Source organism: Anomaloglossus baeobatrachus, chromosome 4, assembly GCF_048569485.1.
Source record: "Anomaloglossus baeobatrachus isolate aAnoBae1 chromosome 4, aAnoBae1.hap1, whole genome shotgun sequence".
NCBI lineage: Eukaryota > Metazoa > Chordata > Amphibia > Anura > Aromobatidae > Anomaloglossus > Anomaloglossus baeobatrachus.
This window is the reverse complement of record NC_134356.1, coordinates 503,240,470-503,266,220: the sequence shown is the minus strand read 5'-3', so window position 1 is coordinate 503,266,220 and position 25,751 is coordinate 503,240,470. Positions and strand designations below refer to the sequence as shown.

Genomic DNA, 25,751 nt, shown 5'->3' with positions numbered 1-25,751 from the left:
GAACGCGCATGGCAGCATGGGGTGGGGGTGGGGGAATGCGCATGGAAGCATGGGGTGGGGGAGGGGGAACGCGCATGCCAGCATGGGGTGGGGGAGGGGGAACGCGCATGCCAGCATGGGGTGGGAGAACACGCATGCCAGCATGGGGTGGGAGAACACACATGCCAGCATGGGGGGGATGACACGAATGCCAGGATGGGGAGGAAACATGCTTGCCAGGATGGGGGGAAAACATGCATGCCAGGATGGGGAAACATGCATGCCAGGATGGAGGAAACATGCATGCCAGGATGGAGGAAACATGCATGCCAGGATGTGGAAACATGCATGGCAGGATGGGGAAAAATACATGCCAGGGTGGAGGAAACATGCATGCCAGTATGGAGGAAACATGCATGCCAGGATGGAGGAAACATGCATGCCAGGATGGAGGAAAAATGCATGCCAGGATGGAGAAAACATGCATGCCAGGATGGAGGAAACATGCATGCCGGGATGGAGGAAACATACATGCAAGTATGGAGGAGACATGCATGCCAGGATGGAGGAAACATGTATGGCAGGATGGAGGAAACATGCATGGCAGGATGGAGGAAACATGCATGCCAGGATGGAGGAAACATACATGCCAGGATGGAGGAAACATGCATGCCAGGATGGAGGAAACATGCATGCCAGGATGGAGGAAACATGCATGCCAGGATGGAGGAAACATGCCACGATAGGGTACATTTACCAGGAAGGGGTACATTTACCTGGATGGGGGTAAATTAACCAGGATTGGGAACATTTACCAGGAATGGGGTACATGCCGGGATGGGGGAACATTTACAAGGATGGGCAATATGTCAGGATGGGGTGCATTTACCAGCATGGGGGAACATGCCAGAATGGGGTACATTTACCAGGATGGAGGACATTTACCAGGATGGGGCCATGATGGGGAAAAATTGGGTTTAGGGCTACAGTTTGGGCACTCGGCCTGTAAAAGGTTCGCCATGACTGGACTAGAGGCTGTGATTTTTGCAAAAGGAGGATCTACAAAATATTAATGTCACTTTTATGTTGAGGTGCCCATTCTTTTGCACCGGTCAAATTTTGTTTAAATGCGGATTGCACATTTTCTGTTAGTACAATAAACCTCATTTCAATCCAGAAATATTACTCAGTCCATCAGTTATTAGATATATGAAACTGAAATAGCTGTTGCAAAACCCCAAATTGTTATAAAGAAAAAAGGTTAACATTAATAGGGGTGCCCAAACTTTTTCATATGACTGTATCTATAATACCTGCCAATAGTTTGGACACACTTGTTCATTCTATAGTTTTCTTTGCTCTTATTGGAATGTGTACAATGTAGATTCAGCCTGAAGGCAGCAAAACCACAAAGAGACACATATGGGAATGAGGAGTATAGAAATATGTGTTAAGCCCTACATTCCTCAAAGTCTCTTTCTTTTACTCCGAAGACAGCGTCATACACACCTGGTTTTCTATCAAACAACTTTTTTTTCTTGTCAAGAGTTATTTTGTGAAATTACTGGCCTGCAGAATGTTTGTGACCAGCAGATGTGTTTTGTAGAGGCAATGTTGCTACTCAGTTCCATACAAAACTGTTCTAAGGCAGAATGTGGTAAAAACCACTCAACCGAGTAAAATGAAAGGACAGTCTATCAATATTTTAAAGACATGAAGGTCAGTCAATCACTACAATTAAACTGGCTCTCATGAGGCTCATAAGAATTACCTCTGCTGCAGAGGTTAAGTTCATCAGAGTAACCAGCCTTAGAAACAGCAAATTTACAAAACCATAGATGACAGTCTTCATAAATTATGCACAAGCATCAAGCGGCAGACATATTTCACGATCAACTGTCCAGAGGTAACTTGAAGAAGGAGGACTTTATGGTTAAATTGCTGCAAGAAGCCACTACTGAGGATTGCAAACAAAAGACTTGTTTGAGCTAAGCAACACAAGAATTGTATTGAGTCACAAAGATGTAAGTAGCAATTTATAGGAATCAGGGAGAAGCATGGATTGAAGAAGAAGTGGGGTTATCACTTTGAAATGCATAGAATAAAGCACCCTTCATTTACTACTCAGCATTCTGGATTTTTTATCTACCGACAGCAGATCAATCCATGCTTCTCACAGTTCCTAAATACTGCCTTTTCACTAAGAGCTAGTGGACTGTACGGCAGTTGTATATCACTTTCATTACTTTCTGTGGACAGTGAACACTCAGCTGGCTCATCTGCATCCATCCAGCCTGCAGCTCCAGCACCAACAGCACCCGTGCCTCGCCTGCCGCTCTACCACAATTTGATGGCAACTCCAAGCAATGTCAAGGGTTCATAAATCAGTGCACCCTGCACTTTGAGCTTTTAGCCTACCATTGTTCTTTGGACCGGGCCAAAGAGGCATTCCTCATGTCACACCTCGGTGGGGAGGCTCTTGCTTGGGTCAACCTTCTGCAGGAGAGAAAAGACCCTGTCACTTTGCCCTGCGCCTAAAAACTAGGTTTCGACCACATGTGAAGTATTGGTAAGCTCAGGAGAATTTGTGTAACAAATTGTATAGTCCACTTTCTCTTAATACTAGTGATAGGCGGACCCGGACTGTAAAAGTCTGGACTCGGGCAGGTTTAAAGGAACCAGAGGGCTGGGCCCAGAATATTAAGGGAATTCCGGTATTGATCCGGATCTGGTAGTCGGGTAATAAAAAAAAAATAAAGCAAATGCGCTATACTTACCGAGTCTCACCTACAGCTGTAACTGCTTCCAGGTTTGCTCATTCTACTTCCAGGGCCATGCATTATCCTTTATGCATATGCACTGCTTCCCCCGCCCACCAGTGTATGTGATTGGTTGCAGTCAGACAGCGCACCCACGCTGAGTGACAGCGTGTCTGATGCTTCCAATCACAGACCCTGTCTGCATGCCTATATCATACAGTAAAAATAAATTTAATAAATTGGCGTAGGGTCCCCCCATATTATGATACCTGCACAGATAAAGCATACAGCTATAGGCTGCAGCCCCCAGCCATGCGCATATCTTGGCTGTGTATCAAAATAAGAGGAACAGCATGCGGCTTTTTTTTCATAATTATTTATTTAAATAATTTAAAAAAACTGACATGCGGTCCCCCTTAATTTTGATACCCAGCCAAGATAAAGCCCAACAGCTAGGAGCTGGTATTCTCAGGCTGGGGAGACTCATAGTAATTGTCCCCCCCCCCAGCCTAAAAATAACAGCCTGCAGCTGCCCAGAATTGTGGCATCCATTAGATGTGTCAATCCCAGCACTTTACTTGGCTCTTCCCAATCGCCCTGGTGTTGTGGCAATCGGAGTAATAAGGGGTTGATCGCAGCTCACAGCTGCCATTAAGCCCTAAATTAGTAATGGGAGGCATCTATGAGACCCCCATTACTAATCTGTAAGAGAAAGTAAATAAACACAAACACCGAAAAAATCCTTTATTTGAAACACTCCTGCAGGTCTGACGTAATCCACACGAGGTCCCACAACAATTTAATCTCTGCTCTATCTGAAGTCACTGCGTGCAATCATGGAACGTGACCACCCGCTGTGGACTTCAGGTAAAGACTGAGCACAGATCAGTGGTGATGTCACTCAGGTTAGTTGCTGGGGAGCTGTAGCCTGTAGCCATATGCTTTATCTGTGGCTGGGTATTAGTCTAGAACCGCAGACAGTGTATGTGACTGCAAGTAGTCAGACACGCTATCACACAGGCTCGGGACGCCAGGACTGCTGGTGGGCAGGGGAAGCAATGAATATGTATGAGCGATAATGTGTGCACCCGGAAGAAGCATTACAGCTTCGCAAGAGGTTCGGTAAGTATAACGTACCTGTTACAATCCTCCTATCCCTTACTCCACCATTATTAAGTGCCAGATTCTGATCCTCATAGACTTATATGGGGACTGGCGTCTGGCCAGATATCTGGGATAAATTGCAGGACGGAACCCATTTTTTTTTTTAAACCTGGTTAAACCCGTTAATCCTGGGCATCTGTGAGGCCGCCCATCACTATTTAAGAAAGATGAAGAAAGAAAAAAAAAAAGTAACAGATACAGAATAAATCCAATGCCAAATGGTGCCTCTGCCTAAAAGACAGTAGAACTTATTACAAAATAATTCTACATATAGAGAAGAAAACAGCTCAAGGCCTCTATATTTCGCTCAGTTCAGCAGTACATGCTTTTTTAGCCAAAAATAAGTCCTAAATGTAACAGGGTATATTCTTGTAATGAGCTGTGAACAAATGAGGATGGTCTCAATGAAAGATAAGGGTAATAAATGGGATGTTTGTGCTCTGTAGAATGAAGGCACAACAATACAGTTCAGTGATTATTTCCTTGCTCAGCTGCTTCCTTCAGGCAAGAAGCAATGTGTTTCTTTGGCACAAAAAAAGACACAAATAAAAGGATAAGTAAAAGCTCCAACACCAAGTAAATCTCTCTCTTAACCCATGGATAAATATTATACATTTACAACATGACTAAATATATAAAGGACATAATTGACCTTCAATTATCTTCAAAATATAACGTAACATGTTTACACAGTCCAATTACCTGCTTGTGGCATTTCTTGGAAACATTGCATGGCATATGTGTGTGCTGCATACATTTTGGTTTCCTGTCCCCATAAAAACAGCAAACCTCGTTTAAACAATACAAATTATATTTACTGTGTCCAAAACAGTATTGAGATCAAAGTGAGCTAAGCTGTTCCAACTGAAAATGCTGGGGTAATCTGTGGGAAGATGAGTGTTGATAAATACCCCAATGATACACTTTTGGAAGTATTAATATATATATCCTATACTCTAATACCGTGATATCAAAGCGGTACACTTCTGCCTTCTAACTTTTGGAACATTTTGAGCTGCTACATACACCATATCGAATATTGCTTCTCAAACATTGAGCCTCCATTTCTGACAAAGTGTGGCCGGGGAGGCAGGTTTGACATGTTTATGAAAAGAATATTGTCGTGTAAAAAAAAAAAAGATTACTGGAGTAAATTGCCCCAAATTTATTAAAATACACAATCAACAATCTGACAGAATTGCAGGCCAGGTTCACATCATAGTTTACCATCATATCAATGGCTCCATTGGGACTTATGTCTGAAGCCGCGAAAAAATGGGATTCGTATAATTGTGCTGACGACCCATTAACTGCAGTGATGCAGACAGAGTCACTTTAAGCTCTGACAGACAGTATTTTTGGCAGTATCCAATTACTTGAGACAGGCACAAAAATGTTGTGGAATGCATTTTGGTGCCCACCTCAAATAGGCTTAGGATACATACAAAAATTATGTCCGACAGGGCATATAGTGACTCCGTCTGAACCATTCAAGTCAAAGGCCTTGTCAGCACAACCGTCAGATTCTTTTTTTTTTAGGGCTTCAAATGTAAGCCCCAACAGAACCACTGATGAATGGATAAAACATGTGAGCAAAGCCTTAAGCCCGCTTTACACACTACAATATATCTTACAATGTGTCGGCGGGGTCACGTCGTAAGTGACGCACATCCGGCATCGTAAGGTACATTGTAGTGTGTAACAGCTACGTGCGATTGCGAATGAACGGTAAAACGTTCATCGCACGCATGTCGTTCATTCCTCATGAATTGAACGTCAGGTTGTTCATCGTACCGGGGGTAGCACACATCGCAGTGTGTGACACCCCGGGAACGATGAACAGATCTTACCTGTGTCCTGTGGCTCACAGCCAGCAATGCGGAAGGAAAGAGGTGGGCGGGATGTTTACGTCCCGCTCACCTCCGCCCCTCCGCTTCTATTGGCCGGCTGCCGCGTGACGTCGATGTGACGCCGAACGTCCCTCCAACTCCAGGAAGTGGATGTTCGCCGCGCACATCGAGGTCGTATGGACAGGTAAGTACGTGTGACGGGGGTTAATCGTTTGTGTGGCACATTCAACAAAATTGAACGTGCCGCACATACCATGGGGGGCGGTTACGATCGCATACGATATCGTATGCAGAATCGTAACTTGTAAAGCAGGCTTTAGACTATACTATCATTAGAAAATAATGGGACTGCTTTACTAAGCTACATAACCCAGAAATCTGGCCTACTGTGCGTCAATAAACTGTCTTCCATGCCTTACACCCCATTTATTCAAGAAGATGTATCAATACTGTAATTATTAGGCGCAAAAGCCTCATAGTCTGTGTTGTGCACCCTATTCAATATTTGTTATATTTTTTGCATGTTGCCATATAGGCGTGTGTGGTGCCACAATTGATATATGCTTTAATGCTATGTTCTTTACTCATAGAGTTGTTCTAAAATAAATAGTTTACTTCCACTGTAATCAATGTCTTAATGGGCATTATTTTTCCTGAGAGACTACTAGGATATTCATTTAAGGAATGTATAATATATTTTGGTGGTTAAGTTCTAAATATATGCAACTTTGACCGGATCGCCGTTGACCAGCCCTAAATTCCACTTTACACGCAGCGACATCACTAGCGATATTGCTGCCAATTGCACCCGCCCCCTTCGTTTGTGCGTCACGAGCCCGTGGTGCACAATATCACTAGCACCCATCACACATACTTACCTTCCCAGCGACATTGCTATGGCCGGCGAACAGCCTCTTTTCTAAGGGGGCGGTTCGTGCGGCGTCACAGCGACGTCACACGGCAGGCATCCAATAGAAGCGGAGGGGCGGAGAGCAGCCGCATGAAATACACGCCCACCTCATTGCCGGAGGACGCAGGTACAGGGCTGTTCGTCATTCCTGGGGTATCACATGTAGCGATGTGTGCTACCTCAGGAAGGACGAACAACCTGCGTCCAAAAGCAGCAACGACATTTGGGAAATGGACGACATGTCAACAATTAACGATTTGGTGAGTATTTTACATCGTTAGCAGTCACTCGTACGTGTCACACGCAACAACGTCGCTAATGAGGCCGGATGTGCGTCACCAATTCCATGACCCCAACGACATCTTGTTAGCGATGTCATTGTGTGTAAAGCTCCCTTAAGACCTACGTCAGTTCAGTATCGGATGTGTGGTGCCAACTCTGCCAGTTTACAAATGTATGTTATGTTTCTTCTGTTTTAAAAAATTAATAAAAATAGATTTGACACTAAATATATGTAACTTTGGCACGAGATGTAAATATCTTGGAGAGTTACAATTGTTTATGTATTTGCGGTTGTTTCTAATTTTCAAATGAAACGGAGGTTCTGCCACATATCCATATGAAAATGATAATCACCTGATTTGGTCTTTTTTCTGTTCATGTGTGATGATTTTATCATTCTCTAGAATGTGTGTTCATTGCATGTTCATATGCCTACTAGTTAGGACATGTTCCAATGGAATGGAAGATTGGATGCTGGAATTTCTTCAATTTATTGTTCACTTGTGGATGCCAGCCACTTTCCGTGCACTTGAGGATCTATAGGATGTATGGGTGAGCTTTCTTCCATTCCCCTTCTATTCTTAGATGCAGCGTGTAAGCCCGCTTTACACGCTGCAATGTATCTTACAATGTGTCGGCGGGGTCACGTCGTAAGTGACGCACATCCGCACATCCGGCATCGTAAGTTACACTGCAGTGTGTGACAGGTATGTGCGATTGCGATTGAAAGTTAAAACGCTCATCGCATACACATCGTACCTTTCTCTAGAATTGCACGTCGGGTTGTTCATCGTACCAGGGGTAGCACACATTGCAGTGTGTGACAACCCGGGAACGATGAACAGATCTTACCTACGTCCTGCGGCTCCCGGCCAGCAATGCGGAAGGAAGGATGTGAGCGGGATGTTTACGTGCTGCTCAGCTCCGCCCCTCCGCTTCTATTGGCCGGCTGCCGCGTGACGTTGATGTGACGCCGAACGTCCCTCCCACTCCAGGAAGTGGACGTTCGCCGCCCACAGCGAGGTCGTATGGAAGGTAAGTACGTGTGACGGGGGTTAATCGTTTGTGCGGCACGTTCAACAAATTGAACGTGCCACACATACGATGGGGGCGTTGCAAATCGCATACGATATCGTATGCGAAATTACAACGTGTAAAGCAGGTTTTAGACTAGACAGTTGTAAAATGTGTTAAAGTGAGCTACCATTTATCATAGCGAGTCATGGTGCTTGATAAATCTGACATATTTTAAGGCCATCTTGTCTACGTATACACCAGGTTTTATTTGGCTTAATATGTATCACAATTCTGGCATGATAAGCTATGACTGTTTTTAGCAAGGCCATACCCTTTGTTAACTAAGGCATAGACATCATCTAAAACATATAAAAACCATGGTGAAAGTCATGAAAGGATATTTTCTTGTGTAACTGATGTCAGAATTCTGTCGTAATTTGCTTGATTGTCTCCTCATCATCTGTTTTAGACACATTTTTAAACATGCTCAACAAGGGTCATGGCCCACCAAGAAGTGGGTGCAGAAAAGGGTATGGCTCAAATCACAATTCGGTGAGTCAGCTTTGCTCCTCAATTTGGAATAACTTAGTTGAAAAAAGTAAGCCAACTAGTAGATTAGACAAAGGGTTCATTCAGTCGACCATATAAATCGGACAAGTGCTATCTGAATTTTTTATCGCATGGCACACTGGCCCATGTTTTTCAATGAGGTAGTACAGATGAACATATGTTTTCTCACATCTAATCAAAGTGTGGAAAAAATCACAGCATGCTGCATTTTGGCTCAGATGAGATTCACACAATCAAGTCTATGGATGTAAGAGTATGGCATCCAATGTTTACAGATACATTACAATTCTGTAGCATAGGAAACTGTAAATGGTCCTGTAAATGATTAATAGCTGCTGAGTAAAAAAAAGAAGAGACTGTACATGGATGACAAATGATGCCACAGGCGGTGCATATCAGTTATGTCATGCGTTGCCCATAGCAGGCACAACGACACATGAGCTGTTGGCATCTGTGCTGGCTATAGAAGAAGAGTCCGCGCGTTGTGAGAGTGGAGGAAGGTAAGAAGAATGTTTTTTTTATATGTTAGAGAATAGAGACAAAAAGGGGAGCATTATTACAGGATGAACCCAGGAGCTGGAATATTATGCCAGGATGGGAGTCGTATATTAATGGTAGGAGCCTAAAATGGGGGGCACAAATAGGGAACACTTTTACTGGCACAGAATGGTGGACAATATACCAGGAAGGAACCCAGGATGGGTGACACTAGTACAGGATGGGGGACATTATGGGGGACTGCATTTATGTCTTATATAAGATTTAGTGTTTTACATGGGATAATACATCTGATCAACATGTAAGTGGGGGTCCATGTTTAAATTTTGCACTGGGGCCCATTGGACTTTTAGTAACAGTAGAATTACCTGTAGTAAGAGTAAAGCGGGCTTTACACACTGCGATATCGGTACAGATATCGCTAGCGTGCGTACCCGCCCCCATTGTTTATGCAACACGGGCAAATCGCTGCCCATCGCGCACGAAATCGCGCACCACCGTCACATGGACTTGCCTGTCTTGCAACGTTGCTCTGGCCGGCGATCCGCCTCCTTTCTAAGGGGACTGGTTGTGCAGCGTCACAGCGACGTCACACGGCAGGCGTCCAATAGAAGCGGAGGGGCAGAGATGAGTGGGACGTAAACATCCCGCCCACCTATCCTTCCGCATTGCCGGTGGAGGCAGGTAAGGAGATGTTTCTCCGCTCCTGCGGTGTCACACACAGCGATGTGTGCTGCCGCAGGAACGAGGAACAACATCGTTAATTAGAAGAGAACGATTTTTTTGTTTTAGGACGACCTCTCCGCAGCAAACGATTTTGGCCGCTTTTGCGATCGTTTTAGGTCGCATAAAAGTATAACACGCTGCGATATCGTTAATGACGCCGGATGTGTGTCACTAACGACGTGACCCCGACGATAAAACATTAACAATATCGTAGCGTGTAAAGCCCCCTTAAGAGTTTTATGAGCATTTAACAACAATCCAATATCCCTTACATTTATCATCTCCAACTCCCAAAAAGACAAGCAGAAGTGATAAAGTAAACAAAACTGGAAACATGCTGTGATTTCACTGCTACCTATTATTCTAATTACATGATTTCCCTTAATTTTCACATACTAGCCAACTCATTTTGAGCTTGAATTGTATTTGAGTAAGAAAGTAAAAAATGGTTTCGCTCACCTCACTACTACAGCGTGCTTTATATCTTGACGGCAGCAGGGATTAGGCTACACACCGTGAACAATAATAACTATCTAATTGTAAGAAGGGATCCAACAACTTGACCACAATAGATGGATTAAAAATGACATTTGATAATTTTAAAAGCATAATGACCTTATGCGTTTCAAACCGGCAAATAATAGCATATTTCTTAATGCAACACATTTTAGATGTTATAAGTGTGAAATCAGCAATGCTAAATTACAGCTTGTGAGAATAATCTAAGAGCTGCTAATTTAAGGTGAATAGCCCTTATTAGAAAAAACAACAATCATACACAATACAAAGGAAAGTTGCTAAAAATACACAAAGTATACAGTAAAATGAGAAAACTGATTCCTAGAGGGATCATTGTACAGTAGTAGTCATTTGAAAGGTTTGCCACAAAACCTGTTCTGCACAACGCACCACTGCACAGCCTCCCAACCTTCTTATTTGCTAGGGGTGTGGGCTCCTCTTTGAATGACAGCTCAGGCCAGCAGCATGATCCTGTAACTGACACGTGGTCATGCATTTCCGATGCTCCTATGTAAGTCGGCACTGTCTACCTGTCCATCATCAGAAATACAGGATTGTGACAACCAACTGTGGAATGCATGGCTGCCACGATCCTCCTTGTAACACACCAGCTAGCATGTAACTTGTGATAGAAGATGTAAGGGGATGTGACTGAGCTGCTCTGCCTTCCCAGCAGCATCCAGAGGTTGATGATTAGAAATATAGAACTGCTGCTGGCGGATTACATATCCAGGAGCTTTCTTCAGTAATGAATGTAACCTGCCTCAGTGAGTATTGAAATTTTGCTAACGTGGATGTGCGACCACGCTTAAGGAGCATTGGCTGGTCTCCAGGGCAATGAAGTGTAAACAATAAGTGAAAAACTTTAGTAGTAGCACAATGGTGCAAATAGAAAAACAAATTAATTGCAAACTTGTTTTAAGGGTTATTCTAAGATCCTATCCCAATATGTAGTAGGTGTAATAATAATAATAATATTAGCAAATACCTCCAATTAGAAATGTAGTATAGTTCTCCTGATGAGCTCACCTACTGCATGCTCACCCATCTCTTGGAGATTGTGAGCCCTCACTGGCAGGGTCCTCTCTTCTGTACCAGTCTGTGCCTTGTAGTGTTCATGATTATTGTACTTGTCAATGTATGCCCCCCTTTTCACATGTAAAGTACCATGGAATAAATGGTGCTATAATAATAATAAATAATAATAATAACCTATGTTGCTTACCTCAAGTTCAGGGCATTGCAGTAGCTTAGATATTCATGGTTATGACCACTAGTAACATAGCAACTTACTGTCACTATATGAGTGGACATAATCATGAATTCCTAAGCTGCAGTACTGTACTAAAATTCTAATTGGTGATATTTGGTTATATTATTCCCATTACACCTACTATATATTGGAATAGGATGTTGGAGATGGAGGCCACCCTTTAATTTTACACTGTCTCTATGCCTACACCACTGTAAAAACATAAGTATGACCCTGAAAGGGGTTGTCCCATGAACTAAGTTCAGTTTGATCAATAGATCTTGGAATAATAATAATTTCCACAATTGGATGTTTAAAAAAAAAAAAAATCCTAAGCTTAGATAATCTTATATATTTGCCCCTGCTATGTACTGTGTAATGACTGTGTCTGACCGTACAGGGAAGTAAAAAAGCATACAGACATTACAGCACAATTTTAAAAATAGGTAGGGAAATGTTTTACCTCACAAAAAGAATCAGCTGTGATTGTGTGCTGTAATATTTGTAAAGTCTATTTTGTGCCCTCTCCTGCCCAGGAGATGTGATCAGACCAGGTTCCTGTACTTTCAGACACGGTCATTACACAGAACATAGCAGAGACACATATATTTATCTCCGCACGACATTTTTTTTTTTTTAAACACATCCAATTGTGGAAATTATTATTATTGTAAGATTTATTGATTAAAATCGACTTTAAAATGAACTCGTGTATTCATGGGAAAACCCCTTTAAAGAAAAAAGTAGAATACCAAAGTGGATTTGAGTGCTTCCATATTAAAGTTGATTTTTTTCTCTAGAGTTCTTCATCTAGGAATCAGATAGATGGTTCGGATTGTGTTATTTGAGTGGTATGGTATTCTCTGCAGTGAAATATATGGTTTTGTCTTCACAATATACTATTAGCTCTTAGTTTACACTATAGAATGTAATGGTTCTGTACTCACTACTTATGCAGGCTACCTTTTCAATAGTTTTCAAAATGATGAATGGCAGATACTATACCTTGGTGGCAAGCCGACACTCCACAACTCTGATGTTGAAATGAGCGGTAGCAGCTTTGTTCATTTCAACACAACTATTAGCAATCACAAAAACAGCTCCAGGTGGAAGTTTTACATCCGTTGCTCGAAGAGGGCCAAACTCTATCAACTTTGCCTGTGGAGGAAAACAAATAGAATATTATAGTACAGTTAATGTTGTCTAACCCTGGGCAAACAATACAATGATCTTCCTAATAGTTTATTATGAATACTAGAAGGTGGCCCGATTCTAACGCATCGGGTATTCTAGAATTTATTGTGTAGTTAATGTATGATTTTTGTTATATATATAGATGTTGTTGTGTGTAGTTACCAAGTGTTTGTGTAGGGCGCTGTAAATGTTCTGGGTGTTGTCTGGGTGTGGGGGTGTGTGAGAGCGGTGTTTGTGTGTTGCGTTGTGTGTGGAGCGCTGTGTGTCTGCAGTGTTGTGTGTGTGGCGCTGTGTGTGTTGCGCGGTTTGTGTGGGGTGTGTGTGTGTTTTGAGGGAAGGTATGTTTTGTGCAGTGTGTGTGTTGGAGGAGTAGTCCTGGGGAGAGAGAAGGATAATAGGAGGAGTAGTCCTGGGGAGAGAGAAGGATAATAGGAGGAGTAGTCCTGTGGAGAGAGAAGGATAATATGAGGAGTAGTCCTGGGGAGAGAGGAGGATAATAGGAGGAGTAGTCCTGGGGGGAGAGGAGGATAATAGGAGGAGTTGTCCTGGGGGGAGATGAGGATAATAGGGGGAGTAGTCCTGGGGAGAGAGGAGGATAATATGAGTAGTCCTGGGGGGAGAGGAGTATAATAGGAGGAGTAGTCCTGGGGGGAAAGGAGTATAATAGGAGGAGTAGTCCTGGGGAGAAAGGAGTATAATAGGAGGAGTAGTCCTGGGGAGAGAGGAGGATAATAGGAGGAGTAGTCCTGGGGGGAGGGGAGTATAATAGGAGGAGTAGTCCTGGGGAGAGAGGAGGATAATAGGAGTAGTAGTCCTGGGGAGAGAGAAGGATAATAGGAGGAGTAGTCCTGGGGAGAGAGAAGGATAATAGGAGGAGTGGTCCTGGGGGGAGAGGAAGATAATAGGAGGAGTAGTCCTGGGAGGAGAGGAGGATAATAGGAGGAGCTGCCCTGGGGGGAGAGGAGTCTAATAGGTGGAGTAGTCCTGGGGGGAGGAGTCTAATAGGAGGAGTAGTCCTGGGGGGAGGAGTCTAATAGGAGGAGAAGTCCTGGGGGGAGAGGAGTCTAATAGGTGGAGTAGTCCTGGGGGGAGGTGTCTAATGGGTGGAGTAGTCCTGGGGGAGAGGTGTCTAATAGGAGGAGTAGTCCTGTGGGGAGATGTCTAATAGGTGGAGTAGTCCTGGGGGGAGGTGTCTAATAGGTGGAGTAGTCCTGGGGGGAGGTGTCTAATAGGTGCAGTAGTCCTGGGGGGGAGGTGGTATAGGTGCCCAATGTGTGTGGGGGGCGTGGCCAAGCGGGCACAGTGTGTGGGGGGCGTCACCGAGCGGGCACCGTGTGCGGGGGGCGTGGCCGAGCGGGCATCATGTGCGGGGGTGCGTGGCCGAGCGGGCATAGTGTGCTGGGGAGCGTGGCCGAGTGGGCACAGTGTGCGGGGGGTGTGGCCAAGCTGCACAGTGTGTGGGGGGCGTGGCCGAGCAGGCACAGTGTGCGAGGGGACGTGGCCGAGCCAAGGGGCCAATGCGTGGGGGGCGTGGCCAGGCAGAGCCGAGCGGCCAATGTGACGGTTGTCACTGTAGGGACGTCATTTTGGAGCAAGACAGACAGAATAAGGCAATTATACATATATATATATATATATATATATATATATATATATAGATTTGCCAGGTAATGGTTGTGTTCTCCAAATCCCAGCACTTAACGAATATATAACCCGATCAACTGATATCTGTAATTGTTTTTTTCACTTCCTAAAAGGAAAAATAAAGTAACTTTCTAACTAGTCTTCATTTCAAATTCTTACCATTTTGCTGTTACACAGTGTGTAAGTCCTTTACCCAGCTAGTTGATTTGCCAAATCTGACACTAATTCATCAAATCAATACTCCTGTCTCTGAAGGCTCCCTGCTCTCACCCTACTGTTCAATAGTGGAGCTACATGGAGGAAGTACACAGCACATTGTTGAGAAGGTTAGGGACAAGGATTCTTTGAAGTTATCAGTGAGGGAAGGCCATATATGTAGTAAATAGGGAAGAAAGTACATGTGCTTTCATGAGGAGCTGCAAAAGGAAAAATCAATCCAGGAATGAAGCTGTACTAATGCATAAGAGCTAGCGAATGCAGCAGTAACCTGGATACAGAGCCCTGACATCCAGCATGTATTACCGTGAGGGACACACAAGCAAAGTCTGTAGTTTGCAAACTACATATTACTAGGGGTGTGAAAAAGAATGAAGACTGCAGCCTGAAACTTAGCATCACTCTCTACACAGCATCTAAGATCTAAATGTGGTCATTCTTAAAAAATTAAAAAAAGTTGCAATATGTCGCCAATTTGTTCATTTCATGCCCAAAAGACTTGGTGCTGACTTTAAAAATCATGGAGGTCATACATACGGTAACTCTGGATGTAGTCTTTTTTATGTGGGGTGTATTAATTTTTGAACCAATTAATGTGAGTAAAACTAAAGATTGTGTAATGAAAATTATAATATTAACCATACTTTCATGTTATGGGTGGGAAAAATGTTATATGAAACTCAGTCTTGTCAAAGTTTTGAAAATTGTTCTTGTGTTTAGCGAGATATTGATTAATATCTTACTTTTTAAAGGTGGTGTACTCATTTATGCTGAGCACTGTATATCAACATGCTTAAAACTCATTTTTTTTTTTAACAGTATTGCCTACTCTTTATAAGCCAATTTTAGGGATCAACAGTAATTATCAATTTGAGTTCACGGTGTACACATAGAACTATGCGTTGCTGTCCTGTAATACTATATATCACAGTGCTCAACATGGGCGGATATGCTATTGGTACAACTTGTTCTCATGCTAGGTATGGGAAACTACCACACATGCGGTGACAGGGGAGCGATGGGAGACCCTGTGTCAAGAGAGGGGAAGATGGTGACCCCTGCAGAAGCCAGTCAGCAGACAGGGGCAGCAAAACACGACCCACATATTAGCTATTCGGCAGCTGCTGCCAATCAAAAAGCTGTACATTTCTGTAACTTTACTTGCTTGTATTTTAAAAACTGTACATCTAATCTGACAACTAGAGGTATGTATAGAATCCGCACGATAGTGTTAGTATAGCACTGGCTTTAGGTTACATAGGAAAATCCTGGTGGTTGGTTCTCTTTAAGATTTATAACTTGGGGCACTTTATACATGACTCATTGCTATGTAATATGATTATATATACAGTACAGACCAAAAGTTTGGACACACTTTCTCATGCAATGAGTTTTCCTTATTTTCATGACTCTGAAAATTGTAGATTCACATTGAAGGCATCAAAACTATGAATTAAAACATGTGGAATGAAATACTTAAAAAAGTGTGAAACAACTGAAAATATGTCTTATATTCTAGGTTCTTCAAAGTAGCCACCTTTTGCTTTCATTACTGCTTTGCACACTCTTGGCATCCTCTTGATGAGCTTCAAGAGTAGAGATGAGCGAACCGGTCGCGGTTCGGCTCGAGGTTGGTTCGCCGAACGGACCTCCCGTTCGAGTTCGGTTCGTCGAACGTTCGACAAACCGAACTCGAACTGCATAGGAAACAATGGCAGGCAATCACAAACACAGAAAAACACCTAGAAAACACCCTCAAAGGTGTCGAAAAGGTCACAAACAACTCACAACACATGGGAAAGTGACAAGGACATATACTCATGCGAAAACAAAAGAGCTGGACAAGGAAAAAGAGTAGGACACACAGATATATGAGTATATGCAAGGAAACATCGATTCCATTATTGTGCAACTTGAGCCCTGCTCATTTTAGGCTTCCAATGTTGATAAATTGCCTGAGCTCGCCACGTACGTCTTGGGGATCTTGTCGTGTCCTGCAGCCAGCGTTCTCTCGGAACCTGTCTTCAGTGCTGCTGTGGGTCTGCTGGCAGATAAGCACACGTGTCTGTCCACTGACAATGTGGACATGGCTCTCAGAGGACTTTTCTTCCCCTGGGTCAGCCAGGGGACGGGAAAGGCACGCGTATTTTTGAGAGTGCTTCATGCAAAGCATCTTTTTCTTTTTCAAAAGGGGGCTCAACCGATGCCAGTCAAGTGGGGTGTGTGTGGCCCAGTTAGTGGCAACGAGGGAGACTGTGGTTGGAGTCCCCTCGCTGTGTTTCTAAAAGAACCAAGATGAACAAGTCATGGCTCTCAGAGGACTTTTCTTCCCCTGGGTCAGCCAGGGGACGGGAAAGGCACGCGTATTTTTGAGAGTGCTTCATGCAAAGCATCTTTTTCTTTTTCAAAAGGGGGCTCAACCGATGCCAGTCAAGTGGGGTGTGTGTGGCCCAGTTAGTGGCAACGAGGGAGACTGTGGTTGGAGTCCCCTCGCTGTGTTTCTAAAAGAACCAAGATGAACAAGTCATGGCTCTCAGAGGACTTTTCTTCCCCTGGGTCAGCCAGGGGACGGGAAAGGCACGCGTATTTTTGAGAGTGCTTCATGCAAAGCATCTTTTTCTTTTTCAAAAGGGGGCTCAACCGATGCCAGTCAAGTGGGGTGTGTGTGGCCCAGTTAGTGGCAACGAGGGAGACTGTGGTTGGAGTCCCCTCGCTGTGTTTCTAAAAGAACCAAGATGAACAAGTCATGGCTCTCAGAGGACTTTTCTTCCCCTGGGTCAGCCAGGGGACGGGAAAGGCACGCGTATTTTTGAGAGTGCTTCATGCAAAGCATCTTTTTCTTTTTCAAAAGGGGGCTCAACCGATGCCAGTCAAGTGGGGTGTGTGTGGCCCAGTTAGTGGCAACGAGGGAGACTGTGGTTGGAGTCCCCTCGCTGTGTTTCTAAAAGAACCAAGATGAACAAGTCATGGCTCTCAGAGGACTTTTCTTCCCCTGGGTCAGCCAGGGGACGGGAAAGGCACGCGTATTTTTGAGAGTGCTTCATGCAAAGCATCTTTTTCTTTTTCAAAAGGGGGCTCAACCGATGCCAGTCAAGTGGGGTGTGTGTGGCCCAGTTAGTGGCAACGAGGGAGACTGTGGTTGGAGTCCCCTCGCTGTGTTTCTAAAAGAACCAAGATGAACAAGTCATGGCTCTCAGAGGACTTTTCTTCCCCTGGGTCAGCCAGGGGACGGGAAAGGCACGCGTATTTTTGAGAGTGCTTCATGCAAAGCATCTTTTTCTTTTTCAAAAGGGGGCTCAACCGATGCCAGTCAAGTGGGGTGTGTGTGGCCCAGTTAGTGGCAACGAGGGAGACTGTGGTTGGAGTCCCCTCGCTGTGTTTCTAAAAGAACCAAGATGAACAAGTCATGGCTCTCAGAGGACTTTTCTTCCCCTGGGTCAGCCAGGGGACGGGAAAGGCACGCGTATTTTTGAGAGTGCTTCATGCAAAGCATCTTTTTCTTTTTCAAAAGGGGGCTCAACCGATGCCAGTCAAGTGGGGTGTGTGTGGCCCAGTTAGTGGCAACGAGGGAGACTGTGGTTGGAGTCCCCTCGCTGTGTTTCTAAAAGAACCAAGATGAACAAGTCATGGCTCTCAGAGGACTTTTCTTCCCCTGGGTCAGCCAGGGGACGGGAAAGGCACGCGTATTTTTGAGAGTGCTTCATGCAAAGCATCTTTTTCTTTTTCAAAAGGGGGCTCAACCGATGCCAGTCAAGTGGGGTGTGTGTGGCCCAGTTAGTGGCAACGAGGGAGACTGTGGTTGGAGTCCCCTCGCTGTGTTTCTAAAAGAACCAAGATGAACAAGTCATGGCTCTCAGAGGACTTTTCTTCCCCTGGGTCAGCCAGGGGACGGGAAAGGCACGCGTATTTTTGAGAGTGCTTCATGCAAAGCATCTTTTTCTTTTTCAAAAGGGGGCTCAACCGATGCCAGTCAAGTGGGGTGTGTGTGGCCCAGTTAGTGGCAACGAGGGAGACTGTGGTTGGAGTCCCCTCGCTGTGTTTCTAAAAGAACCAAGATGAACAAGTCATGGCTCTCAGAGGACTTTTCTTCCCCTGGGTCAGCCAGGGGACGGGAAAGGCACGCGTATTTTTGAGAGTGCTTCATGCAAAGCATCTTTTTCTTTTTCAAAAGGGGGCTCAACCGATGCCAGTCAAGTGGGGTGTGTGTGGCCCAGTTAGTGGCAACGAGGGAGACTGTGGTTGGAGTCCCCTCGCTGTGTTTTACATGCTTTTAGAAGGGCATGACATGGCTTGGAGGTTGACTTTCATCATATGCAAACTGTTGGCTACCAAAATGCTGCCTTTCCAACAACTGTGGTTATAGGCAATGAGGAACATACTGATGAAGATGAGACGCAGATACCCGATTGGGATGACAACTTAAATATTCGGTCAGGGCAAGAAGAAACTCGGTCTGAGGGGGAGGGGAGTGCAAACACAACAATTGATGATGAAGTTCTAGATCCCACCTACTGTCAACCCACAGTCAGACACTCGAGGAGGTCAATAGAGGCGGTGGAGGAGGATGCAACCGACGTCGAAGTAACCTGGCTCCTTCCTGGACACAGTCGGAGCACTGGTAGCACGTCTACAACTGCATCCTCAGCCATCACTCTGCCTCTGAGCATTATTCGGGATGGATCAACAGGTCGCATGGCCTCTAAGCCTTGCCTAGCCTGGTCCTTTTTTGACATAAAAAAAGATCGGCCAAATTATGTGATCTGTAACATTTGGCATGGTTATCTTAGTAGAGGTCAAAACCTCAGCAGTTTGACAACTTCTTCCATGAATCGTCACATGAATAAATATCATATGGCCTGGTGGGAAGCTCACCGTGCTGCAATGCGGCCTAGTGGAGCCAACCATCCACCGCCTGCCCCTTCCAGGGCATCCGCGCGCTCGTCATCTTCTAGGACTGTGGGGACAGCTGTCACACCTGTTTTTCCACCCACAACTTCCACCACTGTAACCGCAACAGGCAGTTTGCTTGGTAGGTCGTCAGTTGGTTTGGAAGGGGAAACAAGTGAGTGTGTACAGCTCTCTCAGACATCGATAGCACCAACTTTGGATGAAGGCAACATCATGTCTCCGCCTGCACTTTCCTCACAAAGCTGCATTTTTCCAGGGACACCCTACTCAACACCGTCTACACACAGCAGCCAGATCTCTGTCCCTCAGATGTGGTCAAATAAAAGGCCACTTCCTCCGACCCATGACAAAGCTAAGAGGTTGACTCTATCCCTCTGTAAGCTGTTGGCTACAGAAATGCTGCCTTTCCGCCTAGTGGACACACAGGATTTTAGAGACCTTATATCTGTCGCTGTGCCCCAGTACCAGATGCCTAGTCGCCACTACTTCTCTAAGAAACGTGTGCCCGCGCTACACCAGCATGTCGCACACAACATCACCGCTTCCTTGAGAAACTCTGTGTGTGAACGGGTGCATTTCACCACCGATACTTGGACCAGTAAGCATGGACAGGGACGTTACATGTCGCTGACTGGGCACTGGGTAACTATGGTGATAGATGGTGAAGGGTCTGCTGCACAAGTCTTGCCGTCCCCACGACTTGTGTGTCAATTCTATGTCTGTCCAAGTTCCGCCACAGCTTCTGCATCCTCCACCTCATCTGTGTCCTCCACCTCCGCCCCAAGCCTGCCTGGTCAGGCCACCAGCGTTCTCACTGCGCAGAAGGAATCACGCACCCCTCATTACTATGCTGGCAGCAGAGCGCAACGGCATCAGGCGGTCTTTAGCTTGACATGTCTTGGGAATAAGAGTCACACAGCTGAGGAGTTGTGGTCAGCTCTGCGGTCCGAGTTTAATAAATGGTTGTCTCCACTCAACCTGCAGCCTGGTAAGGCCGTGTGCGACAATGCTGCAAACCTGGGTGCGGCCCTTCGCCTGGGCAAGGTGACACACGTACCTTGTATGGCTCACGTGTTGAACCTTGTCGTCCAGCAATTTTTAACACACTATCCCGGCCTAGATGGCCTTCTGAACAGGGCACGAAAACTGTCAGCTCACTTCCGCCGTTCAAGCGCCGCAGCAGAGCGACTTGCATCGCTCCAGAAGTCTTTCGGCCTGCCGGTTCATCGCCTGAAATGCGATGTGGCGACACGCTGGAATTCAACTCTCCACATGTTACAGCGACTGTGGCAGCACCGGCAAGCCCTGGTGCAATACGTCATGATGTATAGCCTGGGCCAACGAGATGCAGAAGTGGGGCAGATCACCCTGATGGAGTGATCTCAGATCAAGGACCTATGCACCCTTCTGCACAGTTTCGACATGGCGACGAATATGTTTAGCGCTGACAATGCCATTATCAGCATGACGATTACAGTCATTTACATGCTGGAGCACACGCTAAACACTATTCGTAGTCAGGGGGTGGGACAACAGGAAGGGGAGGAACTACAGGAGGATTCATATGCGCAAGACACAACAACATCACCAAGGTCCAGACGTTCATCATCACCAACGCGGCAGGCATGGGACCATGGGGGACAGGGATCAACAAGGGCGCATGGTAGCAGGCGACATGTTGAGGAAGGTGCAGGAGGACATGAAGATATGGAGGACGAACTGTCCATGGACATGGAAGACTCAGCAGATGAGGGGGACCTTGGTCAAATTTCAGTTGAAAGAGGTTGGGGGGAGATGACAGAGGAAGAAAGAACGGTTAGCACCTCTATGCCACAAACACAGCGTGGACTTGGTCCGCATGGCTGCGCAAGACACATGAGTGCCTTCTTGTTGCACTACCTCCAACATGACCCTCGTATTGTCAAAATTAGAAGTGATGATGACTACTGGCTTGCCACACTATTAGATCCCCGGGACAAGTCCAAATTTTGTGACATAATTCCACCCATAGAAAGGGACGCACGTATGCAGGAGTATCAGCATAAGCTGTTACTCGATCTTAGCTCGGCTTTTCCACCAAACAACCGTGCAGGTGAAGGGAGTGATTCTCCCAGTTGTAACTTGACAAACATGGGACGGCCTCGTCATCTTCAACAGTCTACCCGTACCAGTAGGACCGTATCTGGTGCTGGTAACAGCAATTTTATGGAATCTTTTCATAATTTTTTTAGACCCTCCTTTGCAAGGCCACCAGAGACAACAAGTCTGACACATAGTCAACGGATGGAGAGGATGATACAGGAGTATCTCCAAATGAACATCGATGCAATGACTTTGCAAATGGAGCCTTGCTCCTTTTGGGCTTCAAATCTAGAAAAATTGAGCTCTCCAGTTACGCCTTGGAGATTTTGTCGTGTCCAGCTGCCAGCGTTGTCTCTGAACGTGTCTTCAGTGCTGCTGGGTGTGTGCTGACAGATAAGCGCACGCGTCTGTCCAGTGACAATGTGGACAGACTGACGTTCATCAAAATGAACAAGTCATGGATCCAGAAGGAATTTACTACCCCTGTGTCATCCTGGGGAGAGTAAATGCTTGTGGATTTGGAATGTGCTTGATGCAAATCAAAACATCCTGTTTGCAACTAGGGCACAAGTGCTGCCACTGATGGGGTGTCTGTGTGCCCAATTTTGGGAAAAAAGGTAGACTCCGCTTGGAGTAACCCTTGCTTGCTGTGTTTTTTAAAAATGATACAAGATGAACAGATCTGAAGGCAAGATGAAGGCAACATCATGTCTCCGCCTGCACTTTTCTCACAAACCTGCATTTTTCCAGGGACACCCTACTCAACACCGTCTACAGACAGCAGCCAGATCTCTGTCCCTCAGATGTGGTCAAATAAAAGGCCACTTACTGCGACCCATGACAAAGCTAAGTGGTTGACTCTATCCCTCTGTAAGCTGTTGGCTACCGAAATGCTGCCTTTACGCGTAGTGGACACACAAGATTTTACAGACCTTATGTCTGTCGCTGTGCCCCAGTACCAGATGCCCAATCACCACAGCTTCTCCAAGAAAAGCATGCCCGCGCTACACCAGCATGTCGCACACAACATCATCACCACTTCCTTGAGAAAATCTGTGTGCGACAGGGTGCATTTCAACACAGATACTTGGACCAGTAAGCATAGACAGGGTCATTACATGTCACTGACTGGGCACTGGCAAACTATGGTGAGAGATGGAGAAGGGTCTGCTGTACAAGTCTTGCCGTCCCCACGAGTTGTTTCAATCCTTGTTCTGTATGTAGAAGTTAATGCACTGCTTCTGCCTCTTCAACCTCGTGTGGGTCCTCTACCTTGGCGCAAACCCTGTGTGGTCAGGCCACCCTTCCTTGCAACTGCGCACAAGGACTACCACACACCTCCTTACTATGCTGGCAGCAGAGCTCAATGCCATCAGGCAGTCAAAGTTTTACTTTGAAATGTATGGGAAATGTGAGTCACACCGCTATTACAGAGAATAGTAGTCAGGCAGGGTCAAAACATTAATTGAGGAACAGGAACAGAATGGGACGGCCAGGACTTAATCAGAAAACAAGCAGAGGTGAAATGCGTATCGGCAAACAAGGTACATAAACAGCAAGCAGGAAAAGTAGTCAGGTAACAAGCACACAAAATCATAAAACTGAACTGGGGGTAAAATTAACCAGAGGTTCATAGCTATGTCTGGCAGTGGTCTGCAGACAGGATGGGCATAAAAAAGGGTGTGGTGTCTTCCCATTGGTTGTAGCTGAATGATGGTATTTCATCTGTGAGATACCCACCAGCTACATTCAGCCAGAGTTTCTGCATCTGTCAAGGTAATGCAGCCCAGTGGGTGAGCATAACCTGCGTCCACCTGCGCCGCTGGCATCGACTACTCTCCCATCATCAGCACTATTCCTGAAAGGAACACGTTGTCACCTGGCAACCGGAGTACAAATTGACGGAGCGGAGTACGTTGGTGACTTAACAGCCGTGTGCGGCAATGATGCAAACCTGGCTGTGGGCCATCGTCAGGGCAATGTGACACACGTGCCTTGTATGGCTCACGTGTTGAACCGAATTCTCCAGCAATTTTTAAAACACCATCACGGCCTACATGGACTTGTGCAGCGGGCACGCTCACTATGTGCTCACTTCCATCGTGCGCACACAGCAGCTCAACAACTTTCATCACTCCGGAAGTCTTAGGGTCTGGCAGTTAAACGCCGGAAATGCGATGTTCCGACACGCAGGGATTGGAATCTGCACATGTTGCAGCGTGTGTGGCAGCACCGCAGAGCCCTGCTGAAATACGGTAAGACATATAGCCTGGGATAACTTGATCCAGAGGTGGTGCAGATCACGCTGCTGGAGTGGTGTCAGATCAAGGACCTATGCACCCTGCTACACAGTTTTGAAATGTCGACGAAGATGTTTAGCACTGGCAATGTCATTCTCAGGGTGACAATTCTGGTCATCTACATGATGGAGCACACTGTAATTATTATTCAGAGTCAGGTGTTGGGACAAGAGGAAGGGGAGGAAGTACAGGAGGAGTCATATGCGGAAGGGATAACAAGATCTACGAGGTCCAGATGGTCAGCGGCACCTATGCGGCAGTCATGGTGAGGGAGAGGGATTAACAAGGGCGCATAGTATCAGCAAAAAGTGTTGATGAAAGTGCAGGAGCCCATGAAGAAATGGAGGACGAACTGGCGATCGGCATGGAAGACTCAGCAGATGAGTGAGAGCTTGCTCACATTTCGGTTGTGCGAGGTTGTGGGTAGAGGACAGAGGAAGTATGCACGATTCTCACCTCTCTGCCACCAACACACCAAGGACTTGGTCCTCCTGGATGCACAAGACACATGAGCGGATTCTAGCTGCACTACCTACAACATGACCCTCGGATTGTACGAATTCAAAGTAATCCAGAATACTGGGTTGCCACACTGTTAGATCCCCGGTACAAGACAAAATTTGCCGAACTAATTCCTGCCATAGAAATAGACGCACGTATACAGGAGTATCTGCAGAATGTGGTACGCAATCTTAGATCTACTTTTCCACTAAACACCAGTGCTGCACAGAGTGAATCTCAACGCTTTGTCATGGATAGGAGGAAATGGTCTTTTACTTGTCCACATCGGAGGGACCGAGGGATGGCTGCTGTGCTGAGATGCCGTTGAGTACGGTGTCCCTGCACAGTTGCACTTTTGGTCATATCCCAAAATGAGTTGGAAAAGGACAGATGGTGTTGGAAAGGGGAACAGGTGTGTTGGAAAGGGGAAAAAAATTTTGGTCCGTGGATTTGGTGGTTAAGCAACTGTAACATTTGCTGAAGAAACAACATCTGTTACAGTGGGACTGGCAGATTTGGATAAAGTGGTAAATAATCTGTGACCGCTATATAACGAAAATTAATAAGAAAAGAAAGAGAAAGGTATATATCCCCATCAGCAGTCAGTGTCCACCGTGCTCCCAGTTGGAAAAGGAGAGGTTGGCAACTGGAAGGTTTGGTGGAGGATACAGAGCTGTGTGGCTATGAAACTAATAGTAGCCTGAACCGAGTTAGACGCCATTCGGATCTGGAGACTGTGAGCCCTGTTAGCGTCACAGGGTCCACATGCCCACCCAGCCCAGGAACTCCCTGTTAACAACACAGGGGCCATTGAGTACGCTGACCGTGTGCGTAGGGGCCACACCTGTGGACAGCAGGCGCATCAGCAGCAGCAGGCCTGTTAATGCCACTGGGCTGCACAAGCAGGACTGTTAGGACAGGAGCTGGTCTTAACCGTTCTGCGTTACCAACTGTGGTGGTGGCCTGCATCCACCACCCTATCCCTGCCTACCTCTGGCCTAAAGCCGCAATGGGTTCAACACATGGAGGTGTGCTCTTTCGGAGCATAATAGAAGACTGTGCACCTCCTTGTTGGCTCCAGCCCCTTTGATAACCTGGGTCCGCCCCAAACCATGGTGAACCACAATGCACCTCCTATAGACAAAAGTAGAGTGACACGTCATGAGTGGCATAACTAGCGTCCTATTTGGAAACGCAACTTCAATGATGACCTCATGGCTGCCATGACCCAAACACCTCACCAGTCATCGTCTGACCATCAATAATGCGATGACAAGTCATAGGTGTGGGCCTCTGCAAGCCATTTGGGAGGACACCTGATGCCCTGTGGTCTATATGGGACCCCCACATCAGGGCCAGGGCCAAAGAGTTCATTACCGG

The 25,751-nt window shown here is 45.8% G+C and overlaps 1 protein-coding gene across 1 annotated transcript in view; it reads right to left on the bottom strand.

The window, feature by feature from the left end:
- GALK2 (galactokinase 2) overlaps positions 1-25,751 on the bottom strand; it is a 374,056-nt gene that overhangs the window by 110,481 nt on the left and 237,824 nt on the right. Inside the window, exon 7 of the mRNA XM_075345810.1 lies at positions 12,532-12,684. Within this exon, the coding sequence (XP_075201925.1) occupies positions 12,532-12,684 (153 nt within the window). The remainder of the gene's footprint in view (positions 1-12,531; positions 12,685-25,751) is intronic.